General features: G+C 39.7%; 1 protein-coding gene across 1 annotated transcript in view; it reads left to right on the top strand.

Annotated features, from left to right (window-relative positions):
- The window catches only part of XRN2 (5'-3' exoribonuclease 2), a 91,897-nt gene that overhangs the window by 3,479 nt on the left and 64,861 nt on the right, over window positions 1–23,557 (top strand). Inside the window, exons 2-13 of the mRNA XM_024219970.3 lie at window positions 10,392–10,519; window positions 10,603–10,714; window positions 15,056–15,167; window positions 16,635–16,693; window positions 16,773–16,862; window positions 18,044–18,116; window positions 18,233–18,283; window positions 18,661–18,818; window positions 19,264–19,338; window positions 19,433–19,566; window positions 19,695–19,752; window positions 19,852–19,959. Coding sequence (XP_024075738.2) covers window positions 10,392–10,519; window positions 10,603–10,714; window positions 15,056–15,167; window positions 16,635–16,693; window positions 16,773–16,862; window positions 18,044–18,116; window positions 18,233–18,283; window positions 18,661–18,818; window positions 19,264–19,338; window positions 19,433–19,566; window positions 19,695–19,752; window positions 19,852–19,959 — 1,158 coding nt within the window. The remainder of the gene's footprint in view (window positions 1–10,391; window positions 10,520–10,602; window positions 10,715–15,055; window positions 15,168–16,634; window positions 16,694–16,772; window positions 16,863–18,043; window positions 18,117–18,232; window positions 18,284–18,660; window positions 18,819–19,263; window positions 19,339–19,432; window positions 19,567–19,694; window positions 19,753–19,851; window positions 19,960–23,557) is intronic.

The raw sequence follows: 23,557 nt of genomic DNA, 5'->3' as shown, positions 1-23,557 counted from the left end.
CACAGAATTCCTGTGTGGTGCTGGGTAAGTCACTTACCCCCAGACTTTTCACAGGTAGTCACTTCTGCATCTAATGAAAGGCTGTATCATAATGCATACACACAAGGGAGTTAAATTAAGATTGCATGGGCAATGTTCATTCTGCTATTTCCTAGTGTGAAAGTTCCTGATTTTGCTATCTTTTTAATCCTTAATTTTTATTTTGTTTTTAGCTTACTGATGAGAGCAGCCTTTGTTTGTGTATAAATCATTGAAAAGCTATTTTCATTTGATCAGACATCTGTGTAAGGGTAAAATAAAAATACATAAAATCTTTCTTACTAAGATTGTGATCACTTTCCCATCTTTTGTAACTAAAATCTTCACATCCTGGACAGCTCTTTGAAGAGTTTAAAGTATAATTGTGAGAGTGACTAATGTTCGGGACCACACTCTTTTTTTTTTTTAAGTAATTGCTGTTATGAGATTACATAGAATCCTGGGATTAGAAGGGACCTCAAGAGGTCATCTAGTCCAGTCCTTTGCACTCATATCAGGAGTGATTATTATCTAGACCATCCCTGACAGGTGTTTGTCTAACCTGCCCTTAAAAAAAATCTCCAGTGATGGAGATTCCACAGACTCCTTAGGCAATTTATTCCAGTGTTTAACCATCATGACAGTTAGGAAAAACTTCCTATTGTCCAACCTAAACCTCCCTTGCTGCCAGGGTGGATAAAAATCAATGATTTAAAAAAAAATTTTTTTTATTTAAATCAGATTTTTTTGGTAAAATGCTTTTTGAGGAAAAAACCTATCTAAAGATACATTATAGCTGAAAGATATCTCATCATGGAATAGGGATTATAAATTCTAATTCTATAGTATGAGACAATGTATTCATGTAATGTTTAAGAAAACATTTGTAAATGAGTTCCAATAGTTCATGGATTAGGGACCCAATTTTATGGGGTTCCACACACTTTTGTATAGATTATGTAGGTTAATCTTTCTATCTACCCAGTGGGGCTCAGTCTAGAAGATACCATCAGAGATGCTTAGTTTTGCAGTTCTCAAACTGTGGATTTGTATCTCCAGAGGTAACATGCTTGTTAACAGCAAAAATGTTTTAAAATAAATAATTAGAGGTGAGAAATAACAGACCTCAACCCTATTGTCCCTCTGCAAATTTGTGTACTCAGAGTCAATCCCTTACCTCTCTCTAAAAGTGCAAAGTTTCAAAAAGTTCAATGAATAGAAGATTGTTGGGGGCGGAATAGATCTGGACAAGGAGAAGAAGTCTGGAGATAAATGCGAGAAGCGAGGGACATATGCTTGTTTTGTTAAAATATTGTATGTTTGCTGTTGAAGAAAAAAAAAGAATACTTAATGTTGTCGTTTTAGTTAAATAAAACAATTTAAATGTCTGGTGATGTTCTCCTCCTAATACAGCATGGCAAGAAAAGCCTCCAAATATTAATGATTAACCTGTTGAATTGGATGGAGATAGTTCACTTCCCAATGACTTCATAAATATCTGTTTCAATTACCTTTGGTAAATGAAATAACCAAACAATCATTAATTTTCTGATATAGCTGTAAAACTAATCGGAAAAGTTTTTTCTAAATAAATCACTGTTTAAAAATGTATAGTGTGTACCTTCTAAAAATGAAACCTACATCTATCTCTGAGTTGTGAAGAATATGTATTAAGGTTATAACAACCAACAAGAATGCACTTTTATGTAGAAATCCATGATTAAATCGAGTCTTCCTGACTTGCGATTTAAATCAAATCCACCCTTCTTGCTGTAATTTAAGCCCATTGCTTCTTGGCCTATCCTCAGAGGGTAAGGATAACAGTTTTTCTTCCTCCTTCTTGTAACAACCTTTTATGTACTTGAAAACTGTTATCATGTTGTCTTCTCTTCTCCAGTTTGTCCACATTTCCTGAAATATGTTGCCCAGAACTGGACACAGTACTCCAGTTGAAGTCTAATTAGCGTGTAGTAGAGCAGAAGAATTACTACTTGTGTCTTGCTTACAACATTCCTGCTAATACATCCCAGAATGTTTGCTTTTTTTTTCTTTCTGTTTTCTTCCCAACAGTGTTACACTGACTCTCTCATTTAGCTTGTGAACCACTATCATCCCCAGATCCCTTTCCACAGTACTCCTTCCTATACAGCCATTTCCCATTTTGTATGTGTGCAACTGATTTTCTTCCTAAGTGGAGTATTTTGCATTTGTTCTTATTGAATTTCATCCGATTTACTTAGACCATTTCTCCAGATTATCCAGATCATTTTGAATTTTAAACATCTTGTGGAAACAGTTTATGGCAAATTTAATTTGTCAGATCCTGATGGTCTTGCATTGAATAGTGACTTACTCCATGAGTAAATCCTATTTATATGGGACACTACATGGAATAAAGTATATTTGTGATTGTTGGTATCTAAATTCGGCCATAAATTTAAAAGTTGAGTTGGATCTTGTGGAAGCTTGTCTCTTTTTGAAATATTAACAAGTCGATCCTTGCACTTTTACTTTACAAAGAGAGAGAAATAAACTGGTTAATCTTAAATCAAGCAGGAAGAATAAGAGAGATTGAAGATACTACAAAATCCTGGGGAGAATATTAATCAAATTCACATACCCTAATAAAGCAACAGCTAGAGTGTCATATCTAGAGATCTATTTTCAATTGTTTGAACAATTTAGTTATGTCACAAGAGACATCATTCCCAGATACTTCAATCCATTACAAGACTATTTTTCATTGAAAATTTGATGGCGGGGTATTGGTTATATGAGCATATAAGGGTGAAGTTAAACCAAGCTGCTTTACAAAATCTTTAAAAAGAGCCTGAATATAAGCAAAATATAATCTTGAAGGTGAAGCAAAATATCACCAGAGGTCAATTTTATCATATAGTTCCATATCATATAGTTGTAAGCCTTTTATACCTGAATCAGTTAGCTATAGTGAGATGTTTGATTGAAAGAACAAACAGAAGTGAAGAGAAGACGGCTGTCTTGTCCCATTATATAAGTGAATCTCTCAGTTGACTAGAAAACTTCATAATATTAAATCTTTGTTCAAAGTTGGCATAGAAAATAACTGGCTAACAGACCCTGTCAATGCATCTGATAAAATTTTTTGCTTAATTCTCCATATTACATAATGTTCTTATTTTATGATTAGTCAAATAGTCCGAGATGTACCTTGAGAGAAAGAAAATTAGCTTTAAAAAAGGCTGAAATTATCCTGATTATAAATCTTACCATCTGAATTCTTTAATCTTGAGTATTTTTTTAAACATTAATTCTTGCTTCAAGAGAAAATACTTGCAGGATTCCTTGTTTTCATGAATATGGACTATCTGTAAGAGATGTGAAGCAAGACGTTATTTTTTGGCTTTTAAAACTGGAGTACACGTTCTTCTGGACTTGGTGCATGATCTATGATATTTTCTGCTTTCAGTTCTCTATTTGAATCTGGTAATACAAGGTAAAGTCTTACCAAAAACATCCAGATCTGGGAAACTGATGATTTCATTTTAAGGATGCATTAAGTGATGATAGTGCATAACAGCAACTCAGAAGACATTTGATAAAGGTTCTTTCAGACTACTGAATGATGCCACATGAGTTCAAGAATCTATAGAATGACATCACTAACGACTGCCCTCACTTATTCCCATGTTCATAATCTGAGCATAATAAAGTGAAGTTTGAACTATATTTGTAATTATTAGGGCTGTTGATTAATCGCAGCTAACTCATGCTAGTAACACACAAAAATTAATCGTGACCGCACTTTTAAACAATAGAATACCAATTGAAATTTATTAACTATTTTTGGATGTTTTCTACATTTTCAAATATATTGATTTAAATTAAAATACCGAATACAAAGTGTACAGTGCTCACTTTATATTTATTTTTGATTACAAATATTTGTGCTATAAAAAACAAAAGAAATAGTATTTTTCAATTTACCTCAAAGTACTGTAATGCAATCTTTGTCATGAAAATTGAACTTACAAATGTAGAATTATGTACAAAAAAATAACTGCATTCAAAAATAAAACAATGTAAAATTTTAGAGCCTACAAGTCCACTCAGTCCTACTTCTTGTTCAGCAAGTCACTCAGATAAAAAAGTTTGTTTATATTTGCAGGAGATAATGCTGTCTGCTTCTTGTTTACAATGTCAACTGAAAGTGAGAACAGACAATCGCATGGCACTTTTGTAGCAGGCATTGCAAGGTATTTACATGCCAGATATGCAGGGCCGGCTCTAGGTTTTTTGCCGCCCCAAGCAAAAAAAAATTTGCCCTCCCCCCCCATTTTAACTTTTACACACGTTTGCGATGTTTTCTTTTTTTTTTGACTGTTTAAAATTTTTTTAAAAATGAAAACAGAGAATTTGTAGTTAGTGAAATAAAACAATTTCCTACTAGTGTACTCATTTAATTTGAACGAAATCACAGTTACAAACAATTTGGGTTCAACTATACACTGTAATGAAAAACGTTAGTGTCTTCCGGTGCCCCCAGGTTCTCATAAATTAAAAGAATTTATATGAACTTAATTTTTCTGATTTTTATACTTTCATAGTCTTCTAATAATTCAGTGAAATCTAAATTTTTTGCAATGGTACTTTCAATTGACAAACGATTTTGAGACATGGTGGACCTCAAATAATTTTTTAGTAATTTCAGTTTTGAGAAACTTCGCTCACCAGAAGCCACTGATACTGGTAATGTCGACTTTTTAAAAATACTTATTTGAAGTACGAGAGAGTTTTTCTAATTCTTTTTGCTGTTTCTCTCTTTGTTGCCGGTAGGCAGCACCGGAAAGTTGTTTTCGTTTTTGTCCCGGCATTTTAGCCCTATAACAACCACTGGCACCGACGCGACACGGAAATTGGCGTGAATGGCACAGATAGGGCAGCACAATACACACAAATAATTGTGATTCCTGATTTAATTAATCAGTAACCGTTAACGTTTACACATTTACGCATGTTCACATTATGAGTGACTGTCACAACGTGACATGATATTTTTCACGTCACGCTCCTATCGCACTACTGGAGATTATTTTGATCTTCATGTATTTCCCCCCCGTACATCGGTGGATTTTTCTGGGGGGAAAAAAAGGATGGCCGGAATGCCGCCCCCGGAAATGTGCCGCCTCAGGCACGTGCTTGCTTTGCTGGTGCCTAGAGCCAGTCCTGCAGATATGCTAAACATTCGTATGCCCCTTCATGCTTTGGCTACCTTTCCAGAGGACATGCATCCATGCTGATGACTCTTGTTAAAAAAAATAAATGCGTTCATTAAATTTGTGACTGAACTTTGTGGGGGAGAATAGTATGTCTCCTGCACTGTTTTACCCACATTCTGCCATGTATTTCATATTCTAGCAGTCTCGGATGATGACCCAGCACACGTTGTTCATTTTAAGAACACTTTGACTGCAGATTTGACAAAACACAAAGAAGGTACCAATGTGACATTTCTAAAGATAGCTACAGCATTTGACCCAAGGTTTAAGAATCTGAACTGCCTTCCAAAATCTGAGAGGGACGAGGTGTGGAACATGCTTTCAGAAATCCTAAAAGAGCAACACTCCGGTGCGGAAACTGCAGAACCCGAACCATCAAAAAAGAAAAATGAACCTTCTGCTGGTGATATCTGACTCATGATGATGAAAGTGAACATGCATCAGTCTGCACTCCTTTGGATCGTTATTGAGCAGAACACATCATCAGCATGGATGCATGTCCTCTGGAATGGTGGTTGAAGATGAAGGGACATATGAATCTTTAGCCCTTCAGGCACATAAATATCTTGAAATGCCAGCTACAACAGTGCCATGCGAATGTCTGTTCTCACTTTCAGGTGACATTGTAAACAAGAAGCAGACAGCATTATCTCCTGCAAATATAAATAAACTTTTTTATCTGAGTGACTGGCTGAACAAGAAGTAGGACTGAGTGGACTTGTAGGCTCTAAAGTTTTACATTGTTTTGTTTTTGAGTGCAGTTATGTAACAAAAAGTATCTACATTTGTAAGTTGCACTTTCAAGATAAAGAGATTGCATTATGGTACTTGTATGAGGTGAATTGAAAAAAGCTATTTCTTTTGTTTTTTACAGCACAAATATTTGTAATAAAAAATCTAAAGTGAGCACTGTACACTTTGTATTCTGTGTTGTAATTGAAATCAATATATTTGAAAATGTAGAAAACATCAAAAATATTTAAATAAATGGTATTCGGTTATTATTTAACAGTGCGATTAATCGCAATTAATTTTTTAAATTGCTTGACAGCCCTAGTGATTGTATCAGGCCGTTTAAGAATATTCTCAACTTCTGCCTTGAGATGTAGTATATATTATATCTTAGAACCGAAAAGACTTTAAATCCCTTTCTCACTGCAACTTATTTTTGCTGAAAGTGTTTTTCTCAGCAGGTAAATGAGGGTGATGCCCTAAACTTGCTTCAAGGATAAAATATTAGGGTTTAATGCTCCATTATTACAGTCAAACTATAATTTCACTTGCTTAAGATGATGCTATGGGAATCTTAATATATACACACCAGTTGAGTGACCAGCACCATTATTGAGTTAAAACAGAAACATTCAGGAGCGTGAACTGAAAAGTTTCCAGAACTAAAACTTGTCCTGTTGAGTTAAACACTGATTCTCAAGAAGGAAGTTAAGCAAAATCTTTAGCCTGCTATTCAGTATCAGTTACTTCACAAACTTCATTTTGAAGCGTTCCCGGTTGCTATGTCTGTAACGTATCTGACGCTCAGCTACAAAAAAGCTAGGAAATGAAATTATCACCTGACAAAACATACACTCCACTCTCCCACCCGCATGCAAACACCTTACTATTAACATAGCTATTATACACCAGGTTATTGCTTCCCCCTACAGCCTTCTTTCTTGTACGCACTCCTTCTCTACACTTCCCTCTCCCAGCAGTAGTAGCTAAAGATATTTGAAGTGGCTAAATGTGTTGTGTGGGGGTATTTTGGTAATGGAAGTTCTAGAAGGTAGGTATTCCTAGGGAAAGAGTCTCATTGATGGGCTTTGGATCAAGCCTCAAGACACAATTGTGCAGTGATCACTTAAAATGTGATTAACAACAGCTTTTGCAGAGTGGAAATAGCTTGCATCATTTACCAGGACTGGGAGAAATGGTCCATGTCAGCTGCCCAAGAGGGAATGAGTTCTTTGCATGAGGAGCATAGAGGCTGATTCCAACTTGGACTGTGATTGAATGCCTCTTTTGTATAAGAGCTGCTTGGATATGTGTATGGGTTTGTTTGTTTTTTAAAGTAGGATGACATTGCATTGTCCTTATCAAGGCGGAGGAGGCAGATCTCAATAGAAAAGGTGATTGGGTGTTGTAATATTTGTAGGCTGAGCATACAGATGGTTGTGGGGCTGTGCGCTCTTGGTGTATCGACTGTCTTTTTCTGGGTGGCATGCACTTAATATATGTCAGGCGCTACCACAATCTAAAAAACTAATGACCAATTGTAATTGATTATGGAACTGTAATTTGGCCCCCTTGTGCCTGTGCATTGAGTCTCTAATTGCATGCTCCCATACATTTTTTTTTCAACAGAATCTCTGTCTCATTCAGTGCACAGGATGGATGGTGCTGAGGGAATAAAGCAGCTTTTCAATGTCTTTGTCCTTATCATTCAGTATGTGGCCCCATGCCTGCCTTACTGCATTATTTAGTTCCTGCTACACTGAATACAGAATTATTAATTTCCTCAAGGGATTTTCTGTGGTGCTTGCTGCCATAATACCGGAGTCTCTCAAAGAAAAATCAGTTTGTCTTTGGAACGCCTTTGTGAGGTGCAGGGATGGTTGCATGGGAAGATTAAGGTCAGAACTTGCAAAAGTCTCCACTAATTTTGGGCGCGTCAGAGATGAGGCCCTCAGGAGTATCCTCCTGCTAAGTTTCAAGACCCTATAGTATACTACGGAGGTGCCAGAGCTCTTCAAAAATGATTTGTAAAATTTTAATAATGGAGAGCATTAGGTGTCCTTAATAAAAGGACTGGTACTGCTCCCCTTATAAATAGTAAAGAGGCAGGACCAAAGCATGTGTGATTGTGAGACAGCGGAATGACCATCTCCAGAAGTTCGAAAATTCAGGGGTTTGCAGCCTGTAATCTGTTTGGCGTTCAGTACAATCTGTTCACCTGTTTGTTTTGGGTCTGTTCATTAGGTAAGGGCATTTTAAAGCATGCCAGACTGGAAAGAAGAATTTGGGGAATGAAAGTTGGAAACTATTGATTTAGCTAAGGGAAAGTAGAGTAATTGATTTTGTATGGTTATTGGTCACAAAAATATAGACATCAATCTGCTTTGGAGACACCTTCCTCAAACTGGAAGGTGATGGGTGGTGTCTGAGCATCCCAAAACATCTGGTAGCCAATGGGCAGAATGAGATGTCTTCCCTCCCTCCCCACAAAAGGGAAAGCTGACTACCGGGGGGAAGAGGGTTGGCAGGATCACATCTGTCTGTGTACAGGGAGCAGGAGGAAGCTAGTCTTTCAAGGCCAGGCTTAAACTCGTCTCACACCTTGAACTATAAATAAAAGTAATGAAGACGGTTAACTCCAAAGCAATCTGCAAAGAGTTACAAAGGGATCTCACAAACATGGGTGGCTGGGCAACAAAATGGTAGATGAAAATCAGTGTTGATAAATGCAAAGTAATGCATATTAGAAAATATAATCCCAACTATACATACAAAATGATGGGGTCTAAATTAACTGTTACCACTCAAGAAAGAGATCTTGGAGTCATCATGGATAGTTCTCTGAAAACATCCACGCGATGTGCAGCAGCAGTCAAAAAAAGCTAACAATGTTAGGAACCGTTAGGAAACAGATAAGACAGAAAATATGCTTCTGTATAAATGCATGGTACACCCACATCTTGAATACTGCGTGCAGATGTGGTCACCCCATCTTAAAAAAAAAAAAAAATCTATTAGAATTGGAAAAGGTACAGAGAAGGGCAACAAAAATAGTTAGCGGTATGGAACAGCTTCCATATGAGGAGAAATGAAAAAGACAGGGACTTTTCAGCTTGGACAAGACACGACTAAGTGGGGGATACAATAGAGGTCTATAAAATCTTGACTGGTGTGGAAAAAGTAAATAAAGTGTTATTTATTCCTTCACATAACACCAGACCTACACGTCATCCAATGAAATTAATAGGCAGCAGGTTAAAACAAACAAAAGGAAGCACTTTATACAATGCACAGTCAACGTGTGGAACTCTTTGCCAGGGGATCTTGTGAAGGCCAAGACTATAACAGGGTTTAAAAAAAGAATTAGATAATTTCATGGAGGATAGATCCATCAATGGCTATTGGCCAGGATGGGCAGGGATGCAACACCTGCTCTGAATGTCCCTAGCCTCTGTTTGCCAGAAGCTGGAAGTGGATGACGGGATGGATCATTTGATGATTTGCCTGTTCTGTTCACTCCCTCTGAAGCACCTGGCATTGGCCATGGTCGGAGGACAGGATACTGTGCTAGATGGACCTTTGGTCTGACCCAGTATGGCTGTTCTTAACTAATGTTTCCCAAAGTTAGAGGGAAAGCAGGTGCTTCTTTCCTGTCCCTTCACAGTTACCAGATGCCTAGCATAATGGGCATGAGTGCTTCTGCTGTGCCCCCAAATCTAATACAATAAAGATTGGTCATCTGTTCACCATGATTTTGACTCTTCTAAGAAGAGAGGGACAACTGAAAAGTAGTGGTGTCTTTTTGTTTGATCTGTGCTGTAAAGCTAAATATTTAATATTGGAGAAATAAATAGTGGCCCTGGTTTATCTAAACGTGCCAGTCCAGCTCTTTTATAAAGTTTAAAGACTAAAGTAGGACTGATATTGTAAAACCTCCTACTGATTAGAACTATAGACAGGCTCCTTGGTCAATCAAATTTACAGAAGCCATGTAAGGTCCTGCTGGCTCTACAACATTCTCTTTTGCAACATTATTCTTGCTTTTGTGGACAGAGGGGAAAAATATAAACATGTTAAAGAACAATGTTTTAACCCTGGCTAAAACTTGGTTATGTTACCTAATTGTAGTGGGAGTGTTTTGTTTTATTGTCTGTGTGGACATATAATGTTTGCCCAGAACCATTTTTAAACAAAGCCTATTTTGTAGTGTAGACATGGTCTATGTGTAATCATGTTGTGGGCTGACATGCAACTGCTCTTTGCTCCTTCGCCTTTTTTTTTTTTTTAATCTCATTTGGGTCTGACGTATTTAAAGCCTCTCTGATAACAAAATTGTTGGAAATATGGCAGATACTGAAAGGCTTGTTATTACTGTGTTCACAGCCTAAAGAATGCAATGGCATCAAAATTCCAGTTGATACCAGCAAGCCTAATCCCAATGAGGTGGAGTTTGATAACCTGTATTTGGATATGAATGGTATTATCCATCCATGTACACATCCTGAGGACAAGTAAGTGACTCTTTTGTCACTTCATAAATAGCTTGTATTATCTATTATCTGAAACATTAACAGGATGTCTTGTTAAATTATAGACCAGCTCCCAAAAATGAAGATGAAATGATGGTTGCCATTTTTGAGTACATTGACAGACTTTTCAACATTGTCAGGCCAAGACGACTTCTCTACATGGCAATAGATGGAGTAGTAAGTACTGAAATGTTTGTCGTCTTTCCATGTAATGCCTAATTGCAATGCTAAGGTTGATGCTGTCTGCTTTCATGAACTTCATTAGGCAATAGTTTAGCTTTTCATTTAATGTGTATTGTTTCAGTTATAGCACCCGGTATTTGGCTAAAACTTCACCTTGACGTATGTCAAAGAAATGTTAGCAAAGAAAGCTTTCTTGTCTAGTGTATTATATCGGGGTGGAGGGTTGTGTGGGATAGCTTCTGCTTTGCTTCATCAGCACACAAGTCCATTGTAAATAAGGGCCAGTCTAATGGTCCGTTCTGGCCTTAAATCCTATGAATCTTTGAAATCGGTGGTAGTTTGTGCCGCAAGCAGGCTGTGAAAGATCAGAAAAGCCTACAAATGGACACTCAAAATTTAGCAACTAATTTAATTGTATTGTGAAAGATTTCAAGAACTCAGCTACATTTGTTGCTTGACTTCTTGCCTTGGCTGACTTATATACAGTGCCCTGGGAAACGAGTTAATACAGGTGTTTTGGTTGAAGGAACAACCCAACAAAAAAGCATTATTCTAAGTATTCCATTTTTGGTTATGTAACCCTACCAGTTACACTAAAATTTGTTTCACGGACTCCGGATCTATTTTTCTCAGGATTCTGCCTGTGTGTATCTATTTGAAAGATTTCCTCTCTCTCCCCTCCCTCCCAAATTGTAGATCTTTAATATCATTTGTGGTGGTCTTATAAACGTTTGTATATGCACTCAGTTTGTTTTTAAGGATACAGCAACATAATTAACTTAAATAAAATGTTCTCTGCTAGAGATTTTAGGATCCTGTGCCCCGTGTTACAGTTTATAGTATTATGCAGCAAAAAATGTCGTTAGTAAACCTATTACTTGTGTGTTAAATTGTGTTAAAAGAAAGTTCATACTAAATTTCTCAGTTATACAGCACTTGTAAATTTCATGTATGTTGCCAGGGAAATTTTAAATGCTTACACATGGTGCGTGGCTGGGACTTGGATGCTGCTAGCACCTACTGCTGAGTTTTCTCACTGAGACAGGCACCTGGCAGCATTATAAAAGGCCTTTCTACCTTCAGTCATGTCTCTTAAGTTGCATCCTACCGCACTAGCAGATGCTATGTATCAAATCCACTTTGGCGATGATGTAGTGGCTAACTTCTTTGATCAATGCATTATTGAGCAGTAATTGGGGATGGATAAGGAAAATAAAGGGATGCATTGCAGCAGACTGCTGTTCCTGTCTGCGCAGGACTCCTGTGATCAGTGTGAGCAGCAGCTTTCCCCATTACTATGAGTAATCGTCAGACGCTTCAGCCGACACACAAGCAGTTCTGGGTAACTCTAGTGTAGATTCAGATCTGGGCAGGCACTCATTCTCCCTTCTCCTTCCCATCCCCTGAAGCCACAGGGAGATGGCAAAGATCTAATGAGGAATATCCAACAGTAGAGGGTAAGACACGAGAGGAAAAGGAATTCCCAGCCTTCCTTTGTGACAACAGTCTTGGCTTGGAATCAAGGATCTTCTCAGACTGCTCACTTGATCCCTCCGGATATTCCCTCAAGGAAGTCCCTAAGAAGCATCATCTTGGGAGTACCTCCTCATCTTGATCAAGTTCACTGCTAACTAATGCTTTACCCTAGAACAGGGGTCGGCAACGTTTGGCACGCGGCTCGCCAGGGTAAGCACCCTGGCGGGCCAGGCCAGTTTATTTACCTGCTGACATGGCAGGTTCGGCCGATCGCAGCCCCCACTGGCCGCGGTTCGCCGTCCTGGGCCAATGGGGGCGGCGCAGGCGAGGGATGTGCTGGCCGTGGCTTCCCGCCGCCCCCATTGGCCCGGGACGGCGAATCGCGGCCAGTGGGGGCCATAATCGGCCGAACCTGCCGCGTCAGCTGGTAAATAAACTGGCCCGGCCCGCCAGGGTGCTTACCCTGGCGAGCCGCGTGCCAAACGTTGCCGACCCCTGCCCTAGAACATACTAACGTTTCCATTTGTTGGTATGTTTTTCCTCTGATTTCCAGGGATCTTTGTTGTAACCTCTCATGTTCCTATGGCAAAGCACAATTTTTGCCTTGCCTGGGTTGGGACTAACAGAATCATGTGTTGCCGTGCTTTGTAGAAATCCCGAAACAACAGCGGTAAAGACAGCCCATCAACCTGGTAGAGCAGAAAATATTGAATGGGGAGCTTTGCCCATGTTTTGGGGTGGGGGGGCGTAGGGAGCACTTAGCATTATCTAGTTGTTAGTAGGTATTCTTGAAAGAGCCAGGTGTGGGCAATATTCAAAAAAGCATTTTGCTGAACTGCAAGGACTAGGATTAGTTAGAACACTAGTGTTCTTTGCCAGCCAAGTGAATGGTTTAAGGGAACAGCTGGGTTCGCCATCTCTGCATTGTGTTCTGACTTATTTTGTTGAGGACACAATGGTAGGTTTCAAAGTGGACTCTTCCATGTTTACCCCATTTCTGAAGATCTTATGTTGGGGTGCGTCACAGAGAATGTGGAGACTAAGTCCTGATAAAACTAGAAATATAGGCATGAATGCATGAATAAGCTACAGCTGAAGAGGAAACTGATGGGTAGGCACCCAGCCAAGCAGCTGGAAGTTTAGCGGAATCTGAGGCAAGGATGGAGGAAATGGGTGTCTGCTTTTTGAGTCAAGGGAATCCGTTGCTTTGGGATCATCTCTAGGTCTGAAATTGCAACTATAACAAGAGAGAACCTTATACTGGGAGTTCAGAGCCTGAACTTCAGAAATTTCCCTTATGCTTGCGCACATTTTCCATGTCTCCACAAGGCATCAGATCAAGAACTCAAACCAATCTTGAAGGAGAAGGGAGGAAATCTATTGTAAAGTTAACATGCAAAAACTTATTTTTGCTAGTCATAGAACAATCAGTACATAATACTCCAATCCTTGATTGTGTTTAGTCCACAAAGACCTTGAAAAATGAAACATCTAGATTGTAGCACTGTAATTCTTCAGTGGATATTATGCAAAATCATCTTTAGAAATTTGAGCTATGCACCTCCAATACTACTTTTCTTGGGAATGAGAAAGTAATGGCAGTAAAAACTTAATAGCAATATAAGCCTGTAGCATCCAGCCTACTGCTCCTGTCTGTAACAGGGGAGAGACTTTCTTTCTGATAGCTCTTATGAGACGAATCCCTGGAAAGGGATGAGGAAGTTGAAAGATACAAAATACGGCTTCAGAACAGGAGAGAGCGTTTTTTTGGGTGGATCTGCTACTTTCTGCTAATACAGCCTCCCAGTCCAAAAGGAGAAAAGGAAGGGCAGTCCCCAAAAGAATGGGAGTGGGACTCTGGATGTCAAGAGAAAATTGGGAGCAGAGTTCCCTAATTAAATACTGTTTAGGAGCTGGTGACTACTTAAGAGTTATGGGAGGCTGTTGGCTTTACTGGTTCCCCGGATGCTTCATGACCCGAGATGGATGTTTTTAAGGTTTCTAGGGGTGATACCTGAACAAGGCTATTGATACAGATAGGTGACTAAAAGGATGGCTGAAGTCTGAGTGGTCAGAAGCCTAAGGGCTTGTCTACACCGCTTTCGCATTGTTTTGAGGTGGAGCAATTGCGTTGATGGGATGGCAGAGTGCTCTCCTGTTGAAATAGTGTGTCTTCACCAGACATGCTACATCAATGCATGGTAGTGAAGACAAGCCCTTAGTCTCCTTTAATGTTCTAAGACTGGAGATACTAGGACTTTATTTTCAAAGTCCATAACTTTATCCTAGACCACGTGAGACAGCCAGGAAATCCCGAGTCACTACTACTAGTTTGGGGTCACTGCAATTGCAGTGGACCTGGCAGACCACTGTGACACTTCAGAAGCTTCTTGGAGAGCATATTTAGTTTTCACCTGACTTTATCAGCCAGTGATGGTGAAGGTCAAGTATCAACATTCTTTCCCCCTTCCCTTTTGAAAATTGCAGACAACTTGCCCCGAAGTTGGCTCAGCAAAAGGACACACCGTGATACTAGTGCTGGCTTCCTGTGGTCTTACAGCTATGGGAACTCATTTGGGGGAGGAGGGAACATGTAAAAGAAGGGAAGAGCCAGCTGGAAGATGGAAAACTTTTTACGTGATTGCTTCCACCGTGATGTATTGTCTAAATAACCCCATAAGGCTGTGTTGGGTGTTACCAAGGGCTGGTCTACACTGGGGGCGGGGGTCGATCCAAGATATGCAACTTCAGCTACGGCAGGTAGTGAAGACATACCCTTAGTCACAGAAAACAACTGAGCAGATAAGGGGAAAAAAATCAAATACAATGTTGAGTAAAATACTATAACACATGTTTTAGGCTCCCCGTGCAAAAATGAATCAGCAGAGATCCAGGAGATTCAGAGCGTCAAAGGAAGGAGTGGAAGGTGCAGAAGAGAAGCAAAGAATAAGACAAGAAATTTTGGCAAAAGGTACAGATGTTTGCATCATATCTGATGCTACTCAGTAACTGATGGCTTTAAGAGTGAGAAATTGTTTTGAAATAGACAGTTTTTAACTATAGCAGAGGCTAGATACTACAGAAAAACGTAGGGCTCGGTGACTGTTTTTTCATTTATGTAGTGCCACAGGCATGCATAATATAGTAACTTATGAAAATATATCCTTACTCCAATGAACTTACAATCTACAGCAGGGCTCCAGGCAAAAACCTGCAGCTCTGGCTCCGCTCCAAAGCCCTGATCTAAAGTAAATTGCGCAAAAGAAAAATGTCCCTTCTTTCTCCCATGCACCTCTGGATTCGTTTTAATTTTTTAAAAGTTAGGTTAGGAGAGATGGGGTGGTTGTTGTAATGGAGAGCTAATCGAAAGTGTCCTGGAGGAAGAGTGAAGATGCTTGTTGCATTAAATGAGAGGCAGTGGTATAAGGCACAGCGGTGCAAGTAGGGAAAGGAGACATGGGGAGCAATACTGTTAAATGCAGAGCAGCTGGGCATGAGTAATGAGCTGTAGTGAAGTGTATTGTTTTGATGCTGAAAGTCACTTGAACTTGGTGTGGAGGTAAGGTGCCCCTGAAGGAGCTTAAGGATTGATGTGACATGATCTGAATGAAAGTCAAAGGCTATTTATTTTAGCTGAAACATGCTGGCTGAATTGGAGAAGTGAGTTGGCAAGGTTGGGTGGCTACGGGCAGTCCATGTGAGACCACTATGATGTGAACAGGTGTCCTCGCATTGGACTTGGAGAAGGAGGGGAAGACTTTAGAAATGTTAGAGGGAGAAGTGACTGGATTTGGTGAGAGCTTATATGTGAAGATAGAAGAATGGGAGGAGTCAAAAATTACCCCAAGGTTGTGAAGTTGAGTGACCAGATGGATAATTAGTGTTGCCAACAATGAAATGGGATAATGGAGAAGTTATAGGAGGAAAGTTCTTGGAAGCCAAGAACAGCTTTAGTTAGAGGAAGTCGCTTCCTAGCACATTCTGTCCAGCGTCTTGTAGCAGGGAGAAGAAGTTATCTTTGAGTTACCTGCATGAACTATTTCATGTTTGCAGTGATGGTGTAGCAGTGTTGGTCCCAGGATAGTAGAGAGAGAGATGAGTGAGGTGATTTCTTTTATTAGACCACCTTTTGTTGTCAGAGACAAGCTTTTGAGCTTACACATTTTTTTTCTTCTCACCCACCTTGTTTGAACTACTTCATGACTATCATTAAGTCTTGTTCCTTGTTAATTCTCTGCTTATTTTGATTGAAGATAACGCAGTGGTAACAGCAGCTTGCTCTTGGGTTGGTGGGAACAAAATAGCTTTTATTAGAAGGGCTTGTGTTTTTTGTTCACTGTTTCAGATAAGCGATTTGTTTCTAGATAATCCTACAAAAGTGGCGTTAATTTCTTATGATTTATTTTTGATGTGTTTTTTGTTAAACCTTTTTCTCTAGGTGGCTTTCTTCCTCCAGAAGAAGTGAAAGAGAGATTTGACAGCAATTGTATTACACCAGTAAGTAGTCTTGTACTTTAACCAGCTACTGCTAACACCTAAATGATGGGTTAATTTATTTTCTTCTATCACCTTTTAGGGAACCGAGTTTATGGACAATCTTGCTAAATGCCTTCGCTATTACATTGCTGATCGTTTAAACAATGACCCAGGTTGGAAAAATTTGACAGTAAGTTTCACACTTTCCTACTTCAAAAAAATTAGGGTGGGTGTATTAGTCTGAACTATAGTATGATTGAACAGTGTAAATTTAAACAGTAGATTAGCCTTGTCTTCTGGCACTATGGTGTTATTGGAGATGGGGGTAACTTGCACATCAAGGATTTTCACCTAAGAGATACATTTCATCCTAATAACACCATCCAGTAGAGCCATTTGTTATGATTTTATATAAAAATGGGGTTTAAGGAGCACAATAATAGGATTTGATATTGGAAGCCAAGGTACATTGTCTCTAAAGACTGTATGAGTTAAGACTCTACCCTTACGTTTTCCCCCACATTCTTTACAGAATGTTTTTTTTTTTTTTTCTTTCCTTTTTCTGTATTGGATTTTTAACTTGTGTTCTGCCTCTTGTAGGTCTCAGGCCTGAGTTCTTTCTCATTTATTGCAAGTGATTGGTGGATAACACAATACTAGGCAACCAAAATGATTCCTATCAATTTTATTATCTTGTCTTTCTGGCTTTCCTGTTTTTCCCATCAAGTCTTCCTGCTGACTGATAACATTGCATTTACCCTCTGTTGGGAGGGCAGAATATCAGCCTCTTCAGAGACTGCTGACCAGTTCATTTACCCTAGATGGGCTTTTAAAATGTGTTCTAATTTGGGGGGCATTTCCCTCCATAAGCAACTGAGCTTGTGAACTTCACTGTTGGTCTGTCTGGGTACTTGTATGGTCCTCATCACAGTGGTATCTGAGTGTCTGGGATTCCAGAGTTCTAAAGGAGGTCTGTGGGGGTCTCATGCATGTTTACACTGCTGGTTGTCCAGTGCAAGTTTTAACTGACTTTTAAACTTGCTTAGAAAACATTGGATACATTAGCTAACTGTCAGTCCTAGTAACTTTATGTACTTTCTGATGAAGTTAATGTATTATTTTAATAGAATTGGTAGAAAATCTGTTTGAATAAAGTAATTTATACAAGTGTAAATAACAAGTGACTCTTAAATTGGGTCCAATGAGTGTATAATTCATATTGAAGTAAAGGCAATTTAGATGAAATTACTAAACATTTCAAGTGTTTGGCATTCATGTGGTCAAGACACGGAGATCTTAAACATTTACTCACTTCTTAATGTCAACAGCACAGTTAAAAAAAAAGTTTACATAGCTCTAAACGTTTTACAGGTTATTTTATCTGATGCTAGTGCTCCTGGTGAAGGGGAACACAAAATCATGGATTACATTAGAAGACAGAGAGGTAAGTTAACTAAAATGTGCATACTTCTACTGTATACTTGTAAGATGTGTTCAGAAGAATCAATGAAATCGCCTATAATAGCTTGATTTGAACACACTTATTTTTCTTTTGTTTAGCTCAACCAAACCATGACCCAAACACTCATCATTGTTTGTGTGGGGCTGATGGTAAGTCCTCCTCCTTTGCTGGCAATACGTTTGTTGGTTAAGCTTTTTAACACTGGCAGTTTCCAGATGGTGAATAAGTTAAATGCTTAGGGTGATGGATGCATTCGAAGTATCCCATGGATTGGTTAATGTATTTTTGGAAGCTCTATTTTACTTTTGGGGACAAGACCGAGTATTATCCATAGCTGAAGAACTAATTTATACCTGTAGTATCAAACGACACTGATTTTTTTACAGTACAGTATTTCAAATTGTACTGAATGCACCCACATGCCTTGCTCGCAGTTGTTTAAAATGGAATACACTTGGTTCTTTAACTCATATACAAGCCTTAATGTCTACTTTTCATTACTTTTCTTTCTTGCCCTGCTTGATAGCTGATCTGATCATGCTTGGACTAGCTACACATGAACCAAACTTCACTATAATTAGAGAAGAGTTTAAACCAAATAAACCCAAACCTTGTGGTCTTTGTAATCAGTTTGGCCATGAGGTTAAGGATTGTCAAGGCTTGCCAAGAGAGAAACAAGGAGAGGTAAGAGTTTTAACAGTTTGCAGTAGTTCTTTGATTGTTAGTTCAATTGTAGTAAAGTTTAGTGTCCACAGATGGTGGGTTTTGTTTTTTCGGGGGGTGGGGCGGGGGAGAGGAAGGGGTTTGCTGAAGTACAATAGCAGTAATATCAATGGAATGCCTGACTTTATTCTCTTTTTTACTTAAAAAAAAAAAAAAAAGTTTGCACCACAATAAAGTGTCAATACAGTGCTAATTTGCAACCTACTCTCTCTTTCGTTACTAGTTAAAGTTGATAGGCAATTTGTCAAAGTAAAAACAGAAGAAAAAAATAGTATAAAGACTTCAGGAATTTGACTTGTATCTCTATACTTAATTCCTTTTTGATTAAACCTTTAATATTAAGCCAAAAAGTTTTAAGGTGGGCCAGTGTGTGGTTCATACTTTTCCATATTCTTTTGTATTGCAGCATGATCAGTTTGCAGATTGTCCTCCTGGCTCTGAACAAGAGTTTATCTTTATCCGATTAAGTGTGCTGCGAGAGGTATGCAAAATTGTTTTGTAAAGCTGCTTTATGTAAAGTCTATTTGTAGTAGCATCTGACAAGCTTCCCAATGTCTGGGTTTTTTTTGTTGCAGTATTTGGAAAAAGAACTAACTATGGCCAGTTTACCTTTTACTTTTGATATTGAGAGAAGCGTAGATGACTGGGTCTTCATGTGTTTCTTCGTGGGGAATGACTTTCTTCCTCATTTGCCATCTTTGGAGATCAGGTATGTAAAGCAACTGTATACACAAGAATAGATTTATTTACATTTGTTTGTATAGATATATCTAGCATAGCTGTAAACAAGAGTGGCGTATAGACTAGAATTTAACTATTTTTATTCTTTATTCACAGGGAGGGAGCAATTGATCGTCTGGTTGGCATATATAAAAATGTGGTGCACAAAACTGGGGTACATTTCAACTTTTTGTGTAGCTATTAAAAAAAAAAAAAATCCAGATTTTTCAGCAGAACCCCCTCCGCCACATGTATTAACTTGCTTATTTTGCAGGGGTACCTCACAGAGAGTGGTTATGTCAACCTACAGAGAGTACAGATGATCATGTTGGCTGTTGGAGAAGTTGAAGATAGCATTTTTAAAAAGAGGAAAGATGATGAGGTAAAGTATTTATGATTGTGGAGTTCAGCTTAGATGGCTTTTATGCAGTGTTTAGTAGAATTTAGAAACAGTTTTCCTTGAAACGTTGCTGTCAAGCTGTCTGGAGAGGCTCGTGAGCATGAGTGCCAACCTCGGGGCAGAGTGTCGCCAAACTGTTTGTTTGTTGTAGAACTAGATTTCACTAGCCAAGTAACAAGTGTGAACTCCTAAAGCACTGTAATATGGAGTCACAGACCCAACCCCCTCGGGTACTCCGATCAGTCTTACCAGCCGGGTAAGCTTACCTTTGTGATAGATGGTCCCTTACACCAAGCGTCATGGCTATACTCGGGTTACTCCAAGTCCCAAAGGACCAGTCAATTACCCCGGGTCAGCTGTACCTCAGATCTCAAACCAAAGACGATGCTTCTAGCCAATCCTATAATACTAACTAAAGATTTATTTACTAAGAAATGAGTTATTGACAAGATTAAAGCAGATCAACGTACAAAAAATGAGTCTTGGGTTCCAAAAGGTAATAGCTGCTATAATATGCTAGCTTTATATGTCCTTTAGGGCTGACCCAAGCCAAGTAGCTTGGGGATCCCTTGCTTATGCTTAGAAATTTTTGCCCTGTCTGAATTCCAAGCAACACAGTGATAACAATTCCTTCTTGACTAGGATTTTTATGCCCTTCCCCCCCACGTTCAAATAGTGGTGGGACGAGAGCTTGGGCATGTACCCTCTTTGTGGGTGTTGGGGAAGCGGTCAGCCAAGTATTTTGTCCGCTGATGTTCCACAATGGCTTGTCTGGTGTCTATAAGACACATTTTGTGGGGGAGGTGATGACCCCTCTTATGGTAAATTTAATATTTCACACTTGGTAATGCTTCTCTCCTGACTGGGGTTTTATGCGTAAACTGTCAGTCCTTCATCAGTTAAGACTGAGCCGATCACAACACGTCTTCCAATCTTCTCTCGCTCTGGCCATCCTTCGCCATGTTTGTCCATATCTCCTTGTTAAGAAATCATCCCACCTCTTTGGAGGCTGACCGCGTGGCCGTTTCAGTTCTCGCGGATACCACTCATATATAGCTGCAGTCCATCTGTTGTCACTGAGTCGGGCCACGTGTCCCGCCCACCGCATTTTGCTGAGCCTGCTTTCGACAACATCATCTCAGACTCCAGACTGCTGCCTAATTATTTCATTGGGGATGCGATCGCGGAGCGAAATGCCCAATAATGTTTGTTCCATTGCCTTCTGTGTGACAGACAGTTGATGTTCTTCAGTCTTCGTCAGCGACCATGTTTCACTGCCATATAGCATCGCTGGAAGCATGGTCGAGTTAAAAAGATTCGCACGAGTTATTTTGCTGATCTTTCCTTGGAGGATGTCCCTGATGTCATTGAATGCGCACCATCCAGCTTTTTTTCTGCGTGACAGTTCGCCTTTCTGATCGTGGCGCATGTTGACTTCCTGGCCCAAATAAATGTATTTGTCAGCCTCTTGGATCTGCTCTCCTCCAAGAGTTATTTGGGTTCTTGGCAGAACATCCGATCTCATATATTTCATTTTTGACTGGTTCATTTTTAATCCGACTTGACTACTTTTCGCGTTCAGTTCTTTAAGCATTCTCTCAAGCTGGACTGTATTTTCTGCTATCAGCACTATATCATCTGCAAACCTGAGATGGTTTAGCCGCTCAGCGTTGATATTAATCCCGCCTTTCAGGTCTGCTCATCGAAAGACCAATTCAAGACAGGCTGTGAATAATTTTGGTGAAACTGTATCTCCTTGTTTCACACCTTTCTCGAGGGGGATTCGGAGGGGAGTATCGAACAGCGATATATCCGTGCTGCAGCCAGAGTTTGTTTCCTTTAATAATGTGATCTATTTTGCGCTGATGTCCTGTTCTGAAAGAGCTTCAAGAACGGCGTTAGTCTCCACGCTATCAAATGCCTTCTCGTAGTCCACGAAGGCAATGCACAAAGGGAACTTGTATTCCCTTGAACGCTCTAGTAGTTGGTTTAGAGTGAAGATGTGTCTATTGTGCTGTAATTTCTTCGAAAACCGGCCTGCTCTCTATGTTGCTGTTCATCCAGGTTTCGCGACAGTCTATTTGTTATTATTTTGGTGAACAATTTATAGACATGCGAAAGCAGGCAGATCGGGCGATAGTTCTTCAGATTTTCTCGATCGCCTTTCTTATGCAGCAAAATGGTATTGGACTCTTTCCAACTGGACGGTATCTTCTGGGTTTTCAGTTAACGGTTGAATCTTTGGGCGAGAGCTTTCCAGAGTTCCTGACTTCCTGCCTTAAGCACTTCTGCTGTCAGACCGTCCTTGCCTGGAGCCTTCCCCTCTTTCATTTGATGGATTGCGTGACGGACTTCGCTGATGAGAACTGGGAGTATGTGTTCATCGGTTTGTTGAAGTGATGGCATTGGGACGTCTATATGGGATGCAAAGAGCTGGGTATAGAAATCCCTGCAGATTGCCTCCATCTCTGTTCGATTGGTTACTGATCCTCCATCCTCGTTCTTCAAAGCCGATAATGATGACCTATACAACGCCAGTTCCCGTTTGCATTTTTTGAGACTTTTACAATCTTCAGCAGCTTTTAGGAGCTTTTCGGTTCGAAATTTCTCGAAGTCTTCCTTCAGCTTCATTTGTATGAGCTTGCAGAGAAGGGAGTACTCAAGCCTGTCACTGCCATTTCTTTTCATTTTCCTCCTCTTCTCCAATAAGGTCTTTGTATTCTCCGAGATTCTTCCACTAGCTCTTTTTGGTCTTTCACGCTCAGCTGATTTCACGCACCGTTCCAGTCTCTTGCTGACGTTCTCATAATTGTTGTCGCAGTCATCCAGGAGGCTCCAGTCTTCCCTGGAAATGTTTTCCTTCAGGATTTCCTCGTCGAAAGCTACTGGTTGGTGCCTTCTGTTCGCCATACACAGCGCCTTTTTCTCCACCTTCACAGTGAACGTGAGTCTGGCTCTCAGTAGACAATGATCACTACCGATGTTAAATGATGGCACTACTGAAATATCCAGCACAATGCGTCTATCGATCAGAAAGTAATCTATTTCATTCTTTGTCTTCATGTTCGGTGCGATCTAAGTCCATCTCCTGTTGGCCTTCTTTCGGAACCAGGTGTTACCAATGAACATTCTCCTCGTCTCTGCCAATATAGCTAGTCGTTCTCGTGTGTTTCGTTCTCCGATACCGTACCTTCCTATGAACTTTTCGCCTTCTCTCCCTCTTCCAACCTTGGCGTTAAAATCTCCCATCGCAATTGTATATGTGGAACTCTGAGTGAGGGTTTCCTCCAGCTTCTGATAGAATTCTTCCACATCATCATCTTCACATGCACTTGTGGGAGCGTAGATCTGGATGATTTTGAGGGTGCTGTTTCGGTTCAATCGGAGGTAAGGCACCCCGATACGTGATGACTTCAAATGGCATGAGACGATTTTCGAAGACCATTCCTTGTTCGATTAATCCGACTCCTCCAATTATCCTCATGCCTTCTCCTTTCCCTAGAATGACCATGCTTCCGTTCCTCCAGCTGACCTCCATCTCCTTCTTTCGTCGTGTTTCGCAAACACCCAGCACATCGCA

This window comes from Terrapene carolina, unplaced genomic scaffold (genome assembly GCF_002925995.2).
Source record: "Terrapene carolina triunguis isolate 2854851 unplaced genomic scaffold, T_m_triunguis-2.0 Scaffold132, whole genome shotgun sequence".
NCBI classification, from domain to species: Eukaryota; Metazoa; Chordata; order Testudines; family Emydidae; genus Terrapene; species Terrapene triunguis.
This window is presented reverse-complemented; position numbering and strand designations above follow the sequence as displayed.